Source organism: Ostrea edulis, chromosome 2 (assembly GCF_947568905.1).
Source record: "Ostrea edulis chromosome 2, xbOstEdul1.1, whole genome shotgun sequence".
Classification (NCBI taxonomy): Eukaryota; Metazoa; Mollusca; class Bivalvia; order Ostreida; family Ostreidae; genus Ostrea; species Ostrea edulis.
The window spans coordinates 83,121,398-83,135,326 of NC_079165.1; the positions used below are offsets into that span (position 1 = coordinate 83,121,398).

At 37.0% G+C, this 13,929-nt stretch overlaps 1 protein-coding gene across 1 annotated transcript in view; it reads left to right on the forward strand.

Annotated features, from left to right (window-relative positions):
* The first annotated feature begins 7,871 nt into the window (after positions 1-7,871).
* LOC125679606 (LIM domain transcription factor LMO4.1-like) overlaps positions 7,872-13,929 on the forward strand; it is a 14,910-nt gene continuing 8,852 nt past the window's right edge. Inside the window, exon 1 of the mRNA XM_048918925.2 lies at positions 7,872-8,170. Coding sequence (XP_048774882.1) covers positions 8,152-8,170 — 19 coding nt within the window. The 5' untranslated portion in view covers positions 7,872-8,151. The remainder of the gene's footprint in view (positions 8,171-13,929) is intronic.

Consider the following 13,929-nt stretch of genomic DNA (forward strand, 5'->3'; position numbering starts at 1 on the left):
TCAATAGAAAACGCGAGATAAATAGCAATCCGACGGGATATGAAAATGATTTGAAGCCTGATTGGAAAAAATGCCATCAATTACTCCTCTCCCTGCGGTAATTTTCTCGATCTTTTACCATCAAAATTCATTTGTATTGATCCCCCAGCCATTCAAGATTATTAAACCTAAAGTAATTTCATAAAACAGTTCCTCTCTTCTACCCAGGATCAAAACCCAAATTGAAGGCTAATTTAGAAATAGTTATTTTTTTCGAATTTATGTAAAGGAATAGGAAATTAATGCACAGCCACTCGACGACGAACAAATCACAATTTTCCATTAATGTTAGTTTTGTTCTTTTCTTGTTGTTTGATTATTTTAATTTACATATCTAATGATGTGAACAAAAGAGATAATTGCTAATGACATCCTTCAGTAATGACACTTAATTATGACCCCTTCCCCCCACCCCCGTTTACCCGCTGTACTCCGTGCCAGTCTCGACACATTTTATTGATATTGGTATAAAAATTCTTGATAGATCATGCTTTTGCTTTGCTCTAGTTCGAAGGTTCGTCCGCAATGCTGAGACAATAGGTTTTAAGAAAGCTACATTTATCTTTATGTTCTTCTATCAAAATAATTATTGTTAGCAAAGAAGGTTACTTCAATTTGCGGATGTGATAGTCGATCTAGAAATACCCCGCGTAAAGTGATAACTATTAGGAAATGGGTTATTTCGTTGAACGAAAGAGCGGAAAAAGAGAATTTTATAGAAGAAGAGGAGCTCTTGAACTCGGTGTGTTTTTCTTGCTCGGCTTTTCTTGCAACTCTTCTCAACAGGAAGAGAGACAAGGTCTGTACCGTGATGTCATATCAAAACACTTGCTGGGGAATAACGGGGTCGTTGGTCGTATAAATTTCCAAGAATCTCAGCTGTTTTTCAAAACGATGTACATACAAATAATACATTACCGTTAGACTGGTGTAAAATTATCATAACGTGAAATTATATAAGGCTGGTGACGGATGCAACTGTTACTTATATTAAGAAAATAGTACCCCCCGGTGTTTGCTTTGTAATTGGAGTCTAGGATAGTTTAAGTTTAATTAGGCAGACAAATTGAATTTAGCGACAGCTGGTCACATTATGCAATGTTCGAAATTACATAGCACAAAGATTAATAAATGAAGCCGGCGTTTTGATCGAAGTCGGGTTACCAGCTATTGCTAAAAAAAAACTGATTGGGAATTTGGAATCAAAATTAATAAGAGATAACCAAATGCTGTAGCTTAATCAATCTGAACCCGGCACGAACAGAGGGAAGCATTATATCACACAATCTAGAATCGTCTAAACAGTAGATCTTGCGCAAGGTAACTTCAGACGGATAATTCAGCTTGCTATTCGTGAAGAGATCGGCAATACGAATAGTTTGTCCTCCAGACAACACGATGTTTGTTTATATCTCATTTAAGGAGGTACACTACATTTTCATAATGGCTGACTTCCTATTAAAACATAAATGAAAATATAAATAGCAGCAATAGTTGTCTCGTCATTGCCTAGCCGAGTAGCTCATAACGTTAGCATGTCGACTGCTGAACCGCAGTCTACTAGATCGCGAGTTTGAGTCCAGCAGGGGTTTTAAATTTTTTTCAGGTTACTTTCTACTAAAACTGTATTTTTAGACTAAATAAAAGTAATCTGAAAGTATTCATTTTCAAAAATATTGTTTGCATATCCTTCATTTTTCATCCACATCAAATGTCTCTGGTGTAGCATTCCTCCTTAAGAATAGTATCGTTCACAAAAAGGAGAGAATATGAAGGGGGGGGGGGTCAATTTCTATTTTGAAACCCCTGTCACCTTGCTTTATACAGAACGCATATTTTCGGATTTTCCTCAGCTGTGGGTCTACTTCCTATGAGTGTATATTGTTAACGGTTTGATACAGGTGACGATGACACTTCTGAACATCGCAGCATTGACATGTATGTTTTCAACTGATCATTTCGTTATTGAAATAACACCAATTTCTGCGTCGCTTTCCTGTTGGTTCGAAAACCACGCAACATTGAAGAACTGTGCGTATCTATAAAAACACTATTCTACTTTGTGAATCCCGAATCAAACCCTTTCTTGTAGACTTTTAAAATAATTAATTGAAAACATGTTTAACGTAACACATTCAACGATGGTTTCTCGCGAATAACAATAAAATGCAGGAGGTTTATCAATTTGTGACAGCATTAGATATTTCATTAGTGAAGTGTCCCCAGCAGTAGTGCACACTCAATCAATTCGCTGCGCTGACATTTTGGACAAGATTGTTCTCCGCTTCCATGAAACATGAATATGTTTGGGAGTCAACTTTCAAAGGTTTGTAATAATTGAATGCATTAGCGCAGTTTCATAGACGATCGTGTTCCCATACAACATCTTCTGGGTTTTTTTTCCATTTCTTGCATCCCCATGCAATAACGACAATTGGAATACAAACCAATCAAAAGTAATTAGGAGTTTGGAATTACGATTTGACTCTGCAAATGACAAGTCTCTCAATGCCAGCTAAACATGAGATCCATTTAGCCACAAACTTTATATATGGCCACAGTTGTAGTGTTTTCCTGGCTCCGTCACGAAAATTAATCAATCAGCATGCATATTACGTTAATTGAAAAATATTTATTTATTGAGATTGAATTTACTTGTTTAGGAATCAAGGGACTATTTTCCCCCTTCAATTAGAGCATTCTTCTGCTTTCAATTGTTAATCTGCATCACGCTGTCATATAACTGATCTGACGCTCTGTATGATGCTGACACTGTGTTGGTCAGTTTGACGAAGGCATTCTCCTGGTCATTATGACGCTGACACTCCGTTGGTCTATATAACATTAATACTGTATCGGTCAATTTTGCTGGTCTGTATGACATCGACACTACCGGTTACTATGACGTTGTGTTGGTCAATATGACGCTGACGTTGTGTCAATCTGATTAAAATCAGATCCTTTGATCTGCTCACTTGTACAGTGCAGATTGCTACACAAGGATCTGAAAATAGAGGGTCATGTCCGCATGACCTTTTGTTTGGAATATTAATGAGAACTATTAGCCAATCAGATTGCGCCATACAGATAAATTCGTAAACAAGTCACAGTAATCTTTCTCCTAAGCAGTTTATTCCACACTATAAAACTGTATGAACTCGCATAAGAATTTTCAAAACTTTCGCAACAATGCCTAATTTAATCGGTTCACATAAACAACAAAACGCACGAGATAAATATACAACCAAATTTGGTAAATTGTCAATTACGATTCATGTATGAATAGTGATGAGTTCGAATTGAATAGTTGTCTTTTAAAAATAGCTCTAAGGATTCTTTAATCTCTTGTATCGACCTAAAACATTTTTGACACACACCTGCATCGGTACTTTCGGGATTTTTAACAGGCTTAATAATTCAAAACCCGCAAATATTATTTACATTGCATGTCTTGACAAGTGTACAACCTCTGATCGTGGGTATAGTCATCTTTAACTGATGTAAATTGACACAAGAGCATCGCTGACAGAAATTTGACAGCGTGTATTTGATTGGTTTAACGAAAGGTCATGCGGACGTGACCTCTATTGGGTTACTTCAGATCCTTGTGTAGCGATCTACGTGATCGGATCAAAGGATCTGTTTTAATCAGGTTGACGTTTTGTTAACCAGTATGACGCTGACGTTGTGTTGGTCATCTAGAATCTCTAATGTCTGAGTTTTAGGCTATTGTGCATGCCTAAGTGTGCTGGTAAATTAGGCATGCCCGAGTGTTTTCGTACGGGAAAAGAGTACCAATTCATTCCCCCACAGACCTCAATACTAACCTTTGGCCTTCTTGCTAATTGTCCTGTGGGTATCCGGATTAGAATAGGTTCTCAGTGCTCCTTGGTTGTCGTAAGGGGACATTAAATGAAGCGGTTCGTCGTATGAGTCCGCAAAAACTTAGGCCCCGTTTCACAGCAGGTGTGGCACGATAAAGATCCCTCCCTGCTCGAAGGCCGTAAGCGCCGTCATCGTCCTAAAAAAATTGTGCCTTTCATCGGCAATGGTGACGCCTCCATATGAGTGGAAAATTCTCGAGAAGGACGTTAAACAATGTGAAGTCAATTAATCTCGCTAATTAACTTTATTAAGCTTGGACAAATGACCGCCAACATTTGAAAGTTCATTCCAAGTGGTTATAAAAATGACAAAAATTCTATAGTGTTACGTTGCTTTTATAGGTCATATTTGTATTTTTTTTGTTACAACACATAACGATCTGCAGTGAATTGCACTCTTCATTTCAAACACACTCATACCATGGTAATTTCATCAGTCATTTCTCGATCTTGCATTATAATTTTTCATCCCGTCAATCAATTTAAATTTCTTTAATATTTCTTTCAATTCCAAATAACTCCACTATTGATTTTAGCCAATCACGCAACACCTACACATTTATACCTCTGCTCAATCTCTGGTAAATTGCGTCTGGGTTAAGCATCCGGGGATTTGATACTCTAATTTCATGTAGTAATTATGGCTACACGTACCGTAGATATCGGGCTGGTAGCTCAGTGGTTAGAGGTAGCTCAATGGTAGAGCACCTGACTAGTAATGCAGGTGTCTCGGGTTCGATTCCCGGTCCAGCCGAGGATTTTCTCCTCTCTCCTATATACTTCATTTGGTGTCCTGGTCACGGCACCAAATGTAACAGGAAGGGAGAAAATGCAACGAACCAGGCCGGGGTTCGAATCCCGGTCTGGTCCGTTGCATTTTCTCCTTTCTTGTTACATTTGGTATCGTTGACTACCCCTGGACTTGCAGGTGAATGTCCTGCCAGGGGCAAAAAGAATCTGGAATGTGTCTTCGAGGGCGAAGATATTTAAGGAGGGAATGATGTAGCGGTCAGCCGGGTTCGATCGCCGGTGACCAGATAGCTCTATAGGTAGAGCACCTGACTAGAGATTCAGGGAGCCCGGGTTCGAATCCCGGTCTGGTCCGTTACATTTTCTCCCTTCCTGTTACATCCATATACTACACAATCATGTCCTCAATCATCTTCACTCCAAATCAAAGAGTGTAGTAGGTGTCTTGGTATTTGGTTATGTTGCCAAATTTGACATCTTGTGAAGGATTTCAGATTAATACTTTCTTGCATGGCATTAGAAGAGCTTTGGTGCGAGCTGCAGGAGGACAGGATTTGATTGAGATGTTTTCAATGATACCATAGTAGACAGTGCAATGCTGAGTACAATCAACTCTATCATAAGCTAGAATGCTTGTGGCAGACTGACCGCCTCAGTCAGCTCTTTGATTTATCGTACAAATCACTCGTTGTCGCGACCTCCTTGAGAAATTCGCCAAGTCGCTCGGTAAAGATATCAACAGGGTTACATTTCGGTGCTATGTCGGTTAGTTTTGGATCACTGTTACCCATGTATGAATTTTTCAACGTGTTGATAGCGTCATAAATGGTTTCTGTGTAGCGTTACGTCGTGACGTACGCTTGGTGGCGGGAAACTGATTGCTGGTAATATTGAGAAGCTCACAAGGTAGTCGTGAGGAGAATGGTAGCACCCCCCCCCTTTTTTTTATAAAGTTCATGCGTCTTCCGTTGTTCCTCGGACCTTCAGATATGGCATATGTCCATGAATTCAGTATTATGTACAAATCCCTCTCGAATTAATCTCACCTTACTCGAATGAAAACATGACCTCAATGTTTCTTCAAAATGTAACTGAGCACCCTGGTGGCCATGTTTTCGAGACATTCTTTCGAGATTCTCGTACGATGTAGACGGCACTGCTTTTGTCAATATATTGCACGTTATTTTCGGATTATGGATCAGTGATATAAAAAAAAACCTAGTCCATTTGTTTAGGCAAAGGTCAGCCGGTGATTTGGATTTGATCACGGACTTTGTTCTAGGCTAGTCGATAAACTACGATTTATTCACCGAACCATACAATCTACCTCGGGTTTAGTTGGTTTTAGTTTCGTTCAACAAGACACTTGGTTCTTTCTGTAAACTCCAATGAGTTTGTAGAAACAGCCAAGCTTCTGGTTGAACGAGACTAAGACTAAGCGTAGCAAGAAATAGTATGGCGACGGGCGTTGTACATAGTGCAACGTGCAGTTAGGAAACCATCAACATCAATGAGTTTGAAGTCAACCAGTGTTATGATTTTATTGCATTGTCATCAAAGTGGTGCTAATTGACGAAGTTATAAATTATATGTTGCCGTTACAGCTGTAGATCTGTCATTTTATTCTCTTGGAAATCACTAATTAAGGACCTACTCATTGTTATTACTTTTGTATTTAATGACTATTGAAAATTATTTATTTTGAAAAACATAATTATGAAATAGAATTGTTTTTACTGCTCTCCTATGCCATGTAAATGCAATGTGTAGCTTTGAACCGTTTATTTGTTGCATTGCAATAAACAGGGTTTGTTTTCATTACTGGTTTGAATTTTTAAAACAAGTTTTGATCTGTAAACCTATCCTGAACATCTTCCTTAGAAAATCTTTTTGAAATTTTGTTATCACGAACCATCCTCTCCCAGTAGAGATTGGTCGATGGTGTAGAATACCATATAACAAAAGAATTATGTGTTTTATGTAATGAAGCAAAAATTGCAAATGAATATCATTTTGTGTTAGAGTGCAGTGCTTTATCCAGTATAAGAAAAGAATCCCTACACAAAAAATATTGTACGAGACCAAAATATAAATAAAATCTTATGAAATTATGTGGACCAGTAATGTAAAAAAAAAAAAAAAAACTTTTTAAAAACCTGTGTAAGCTTCTTTTAAAGATAAATGAATTTGTCTGTCCCTTAATTATGTATATATTGCACTATGTTTATTTGCATACCTATATACATTCCAATCGTGTAACTTGTACAAATATACGAAATTTCTGTATTGTATCTCGTGTACCACATTCAATGTGATTTGAGAGAATAAAATTAAAGAAAACTAGTTTTGAACCACAAACTAAAACCTAAATTAGTTTATTTGCAAAGAAATTTCTCATAGTTTGTATATTTTACAAGGTCGTGTTTTCTTTTCTTTTAGATTGTATTTTTACTGGGCCACAGAGAGGCAGTTAAGAATACTAATTAAGCCCCCTTGATCCCAACTTTTCCTCAATGGGAATGTTTCCACGTGTCTGATTTTCTTGAAGTGAGTGATAATTCTATTCTATTTTGTATTTCCTTTTATCAGCGCCTCACACCCTTTAGTGACATTGAAATTCAGTATATTTTTTATTACTTGTGTTTATTTCAAATGGTACTTTTCCCCCTCGAACCTTTCAAAGCATTTCCTAATTGAGAAACGGCATGAAAATGGAAATGCAATCTTCGTGTTAGTCATAAAATGTCTTTTCGTGACGAGAGCGCATCTTTGAGAGGGAGAAAATTACGGGATGCCTTAAAATCGTCAATAAAATAATTGCGTGTGATATTTAAATAAATTTTTGTTGTCAATTTAATCGCTCAAATATTATCATTGTCCAACGAGCAATGGGTCACAAATTATATCAATGTTATCAGAGTAGTGTCGCATTCGTTAGCGTAATTGAGAAAATTGATAATTGCTGGTACGGAAATGTTCTTTGACCGAGCTCTACCAAAGCTAATTCACGACGCACACGCTGCAGAACAGCAATACTAATTAAATTTGCGCAAGAATTTCATCAGATCGAACTGTTATCGAACTCAAGGAGAGCGCTTCGGGATCGGAACGCCATGTAGATGGTGCAATTAATTTATAAGTCAATTCATGAGATGAAACAGATGGTCAAATATACTGGAAATTTCCTAGATCAATACGTTTCTTTATGAATTTGAACAAGGATATCGTCAGAAATCTAATTTATTACTGAAAATAATAATTTTCAATTCAAATATCAGTCTCTTTATGGCTGACGGTTAAGGAAAATTAGTTTGACAACATTTCATATCAGAAATTCAGTGGGACTAACTCGCCGATAGACATAATTTGGTTTGTCAGATGGCAATTACTTGTTTTTCTGGCTGACTCTTTGGGAACAGAGAGTCCATGGTCATGTAACGCTCGGAACAGAGCTGCGTACGGAGGATTTCCCTACAAAATGCAAAGTCCCCAGTACGGTGAGTGAGAAACTGGAGATTACAAATACAAACAAGTCTAAAGGGCTGATGTGTTTAATCTCCAAGAGCAATTTTCATTTCGCCAATTTCTTGTGAGAAAGTAATGATATAGAAAATTGTGTTTCTTCTCGGGATCAGTATGACCCCCATGTGTCTTGTCAATCTGTTCCCGACTTTTAACTTTCTCGGGATCCGAATAGAAGAATTCATACAAAATATATGTATCAAAGGTCTTCATTAGCTATATTTCATTATTGCTGTGGCGTTTCAGCAATTACGTAATTGTATCGTCAGAAAATTTGTTACTATATAGCATAAATATTAAATGTTCAATAACGACAAAAGAATTTCCAAAACTGTTTGCCGACCTGTTACATACGAGGTAATTATCCATACTACACACCGGATCTTCAAAGAAACCTTTGATCTGAGGAGCATATTAAACTTTTGATAGATTAAGCAAAATCATTATCGAAAATCTATACCCACGAAACAAGACGTGTAACAAAATGCATCAAACACGAAGAAAGACAGGTTAATCCAATGTTAGTCCCAATCAGATTCACGGTGAAGCTACCGACTACCTGCTGACAATAATCTCGAGATACATGTACTAGCATTTCATATTAGAATACGACACGAATATATTCTTTAATGATTTTAATCTTTATACCTTCAATAGTTCATCAAGTATGTAAAACCAAATATTGATAATGTAAACATTTTAACGTACGTGCAGGTATTTTCAAAGTATATTAATTTAAACGTTCGATCATCAAAATGTTCTACATCTCGAAGTTGTGTCCGAGTCAACTTCATGACGTGATGAATTAAGTATACCATGGCCCAGTCCGAAATGTGGAGGAAAGCACATCAAGAAAAAAATTACCTACATCCCCATCATGAAGCTGGAAAGAGTTTATTTCTTAACGTGGGTGTGTGTATGTTTTATTTTCTGATGTGATTTCCTGCACAATGTACTTTTCTCCACATCGACTTAGAATGGAGTGTGTAGAATGATTCATCGTGCATTTTCCACATCGATTTACAGGTGTGGTGTGTGTGCGGATGTGTCGCTGTTGTTTTTTTGTTTGTTTGTTTGGGTTTTTTTTGGTTGTTTTTTTTGGTGTGCATTCTCCACATTGCCTAAGAGACATGGTTCATTATGTTGTTGTGTTTTTTCCACATCGATTAAGAGTTGTGTATGCGTATGACTCATTGTTTTGCTGTGTTTTCTCCACTTTCAACCTAGAAACATGGTTCATCGTGCTGTTGTGCTTCTTCCACAGTGATTTAGAGTTATGGTGTGTGCGTATGACTCATCTTTTTGTTGTGATTTTTCCACTTAATTTTAGAGATGTGGCGTGTGGACAGGATCCATTGCCCTGTTGTGCTTTCTCCACGTTGACTCTGAGATGTGACTTGTCCTGTTGTGCTTTCTCCACATTGACTTAGATATGTAGCGTGTCCTGTTGTGCTTTCTCCACATTGACTTAGAGATGTGGCTTGACCTGCTGTGCTTTCTCCACATTGACTTAGAGATGCGGCGTGTCCTGTTGTGCTTTCTCCACTTGGGATTAAAGTTGTGGGGTGTGGACATGTTTTTAGGTTTAGCTTTCTCCTTCACTAGGACAGTTTGGGTCATAGTTTCGTGTGTAAAATGAGTTCCTTGCCATGTTCTGTTTTTATCCACATTCCATTATTTAGTATTGCACCGTTTCATTTTCTTCAAATTGATTTGATGATAGATACATATATATTCATGTGATATTTTAGTTTCTGATGCATGTATTTTGCTAAATTTAATACCTAACAGTATCTTAGAAATATTGATCATACATGGGGTTATGTTGGATATATTTTTAATCCAATTTTTGTTACTGGATATATTTTTTAATCCAGTTCTTGTCATCCAGTTCATATCATTGGATATATTTTTAATCCAGTTCATGTTATATTGACGGATTTTAATGGGTAGACTAAGTGTAACATTTTAAAGTCAAGTATTCGCTGTTGATTTCACCCCACCCCCCAGGACAAGTCGCGTAACAATTCAGAGCAGCAAACCAAGAAGTTCGAAAGCTTCATAATTTGAAAATTTATAACAGAAGATATTCAGAGAACAAGTTTTGCTGGACAATTTGTAGTGGCACATATGCTAAAACTAGATATTTTTGTGTATACATGTGTAATGGAAATGAATAGGACGTTTGCATGAAAAAGTGATGCATAGCTCATCTAGAGCTTCAAAAACCTACATTTAATTTTTCCTAGTACATTGTATTTAAACACTTATGCAAAATACGTTCACGTCAGAATAATGTTGAATCAAAAACTTTGCCAAAATTCATAACTGCTGTTATGTTAATAGAAATTGCATGCGGATCGGCACCCTTGGCTAGCGAAGGCCTGCATCAAAACCTACCTATTTTATCCGCTTAACCAATATATATATATATATATATATAGTGTGTGTGTGTGTGTGTGTGTGTGTGTGTGTGTGTGTGTGTGTGTGTGTGTGTGTGTGTGTGTGTGTGTGTGTGTGTGTCACTGGTGAAAAAAGAAGAAGAGAGAACGGCAAGTGATAGGCGGTATTCTAAATTATTGCTAGTATTTCTAAATGTCAAATGTCCTTTTCCTGGCAATGAGGATTATAACAAATTTATTATCCCCGAGACAGCAACCGTTTCCTGAGGTACAGCCGAAGGAATTAAGCAATAAACGTGCTCTATTGTTCATATAGCCAGTACATAGATATATATTTGATCATATCGAATTTTAAAACCTGAAAATGCAGTTAAGTAGAGATGTAATTCCACGTTTGAAAAGTGATACAGGAGATAATGTTGATTTCAACAAGCGTGTTAAGAGTTCCACACCTATTCTCCCAGATAGGAAAATAGTCTTAAACCTCCGTACCTACCAGCAGATTATATGCCAAAATATCCTCAGAAATATGATACAAGTAAACCCACGTTTTTTGTAGGATTGGCACCTAAACTTTGTAGAGACATGTACTGTCAGGCAAAGTAACGGGTATCTAGACCATTATTGAATAACGAAAATGAAAATGTCCATTTTTGTTGTTGTTGTCTTTGAGTATCTAGTAACGCTGTGTTGGATAACCAGAGGATGGACAATATTACACATGGTTACTTGGCCAGACCTATTGTACTGTGAAAATAGTCTGGCCAGTGGATGACCCACATTGCATCTAGTCTATGAGGCGCCATGATATCACCATAACGATGAGTGATATCATTTCGAATAACTGATATCACACGATCGTTTTAAGGATATCAAATATTGACCCGTTTGTTGTTGTTGTTTTCTACATGAAGTAATAAACAAATATTCCTTGTTTTCAAGAAAGTATTTAACGTCGACAGACTATGGAGGACGTTGACGCCATTTTTTGTTTGAAATATTTAATGACATGCGATCGCTTTATCAAATAAGATCTTCTACTCAACCCACATTAATAGAGAAAATACTGTTTTAGATATGACATGATATTTGAAAATATATATCAAGATATGGTTTCCGGATGCCGTAGTGGTTAACACACTCGCTTCTCACCACTGCCACCCGAGTTCTATTCTCGGGTACACAGGGGCTAAGTCCGTTTTGGGCCCGAACTCTGATACCAGAGAGAGAGAGGGGGGGGGGGGGGGGGCAAACTCCGTACAGCGTCAAATTCTCCGGGACTACTTTCCCCTACGAATGATATTGGAGTTGTAGCGTAACGGAATATACTGAGCTGACCGGAGCTTGAGGGGGGTGGGGGGGGGGGGGTGGGGGGGTGAGGTATTGTAGTCGCCAACTCGCACGCGTGGGTTTGTTCCGGATACTTCGGTTTTCTCTCACATTCTCACCAATATCCAAGCCGTGAACGCTGTTGTAGAGTGTGCTTGTTAATCGTCGTAAAATAAATAAGGTTTTAAGATATGACAAAATATATGGGGGGAGGCTAGTTTTAATTTTAGTTTATGGAAATCCAAACGAAGAACATCACACCGTGTCCTGGCCCCAAGACCATAAACGGAAAATATTCTTTTAAGTCTAAATTTCAAATCCAGCTAACTCTAGAAATAATTTTGACTCAAGTTTATTCTCAGTTTATGGTTTATGGTGATATCATGGCGCTTCATAGGCTAGATGCAATGTGGGTCATCCACTGGCCAGACTATTTTCACAGTACAATAGGTCTGGCCAAGTAACCATGAGTAATATTGTCCATCCTCTGGTTATCCAACACAGCGTTACTAGATACTCAAAGACAAAAAAAAAAAAAAAATGGACATTTTCATTATTTAATAATGGTTTAGATATCCGTTACTTTGCCTGACATTACATGCATCTACAAAGTTTAGGTGCCAATCCTGACCGGCATAAGTTTGCTTTGGGGTTTTTATTCTTGTTGGTTGTTTTCCTTAAAAAAAACCGAACGCCTGATATCCGTTTTGGGGAGATAAAAATTTTGAATTTTATTTATCTATAGACATGGGGACAGCAACTTTAAAAGTTTCCTTAAATGTAATTTTCCAAATTTTGAATTTCATATCAATCATGCCAGCATATTTGTTTATCAGACGGTCGGACATGGCAGCTCCAGGACAGTTCGGGCCATGAAGTAGTTCTAGTCACATCACTTGCAGATGGAACAGTGGTTATTTAAGAAATAAATTTAATTTTTTTTTAAAATACACAAGGACATGATCTGTGATGCTTACTCCTCCTAGACACCTGATCCCACCACTGGTATATCCAGGGGTCGGTGTTTGCCCAACTCTCAATTTTGTATTGCTTATAGGAGTTGTGAAATTAATCACTGTTCGTTATCTTCACCTTTCATTTACATTGTTCTTTAATTACTGCCGGATATTATCAGCCGTTGAAATAGACATGCTATAATTATCAAGATTCATACGTTCATTGTTCACAACTACATTGCATTCATGAGGAAATGATTTTCATTACAACTGGTAAACTTATCGAAGGTCAAAACAATGGAAATGTGGATATAGCAAGTACAAATATCACTTATCACCATTCAAAACGACTAATCGTGGAATCGTTTGACAAATAGTCATGTAAATGGTGCATTGTACATATATGGTTTGATACTAGTAGTTGCAGATATGTAGCTCTTTAGGAAAATATTGGGGCAGACCAGAGAGCTACAGGTCTGCAGCTAAAGTGATGTTACTTAATCATTTAAGTAATATCACTCAATCGTTTGTGATGATAACGAACATCTCCTATACAGAACACAAAATAAAGAGTTGTGCAGACACACCAGAGTCACAGCCACCGTGAGCCCTATATATTGAAATACACAAAATTATTTCATGAAAATTCATATCGAAAGATCGATGGTTCAATACAAAATGTTAATTTGGAGGCAGAAATTACGTATCCAAATATTGTCAAACTTTCATTTAAGGTAGCTCATTACGCTAAAATCTTATTTAATAGCTCGTTCAAACACCCCTTATGAAGTATGATTTCACTATCGAAAGAGTGATAAAAGCTCTCAATAATTTTATATGAAATTTTTGTTATTTTTCACGGAATGATAAAAATGTGTTTTGTTTGCAAATAAGAGATTCTTGAGTCCAAATTTTGCTTTGATTTGGTGCATGATATAAATATCTAATAAAACACACCTAAAAGATTAAGATATATACGTTCTATTTTTTAAGGAAAAAATATTTATGAAAATTGAAAACGTTACTTGTTATTTTTTAAATCTATGG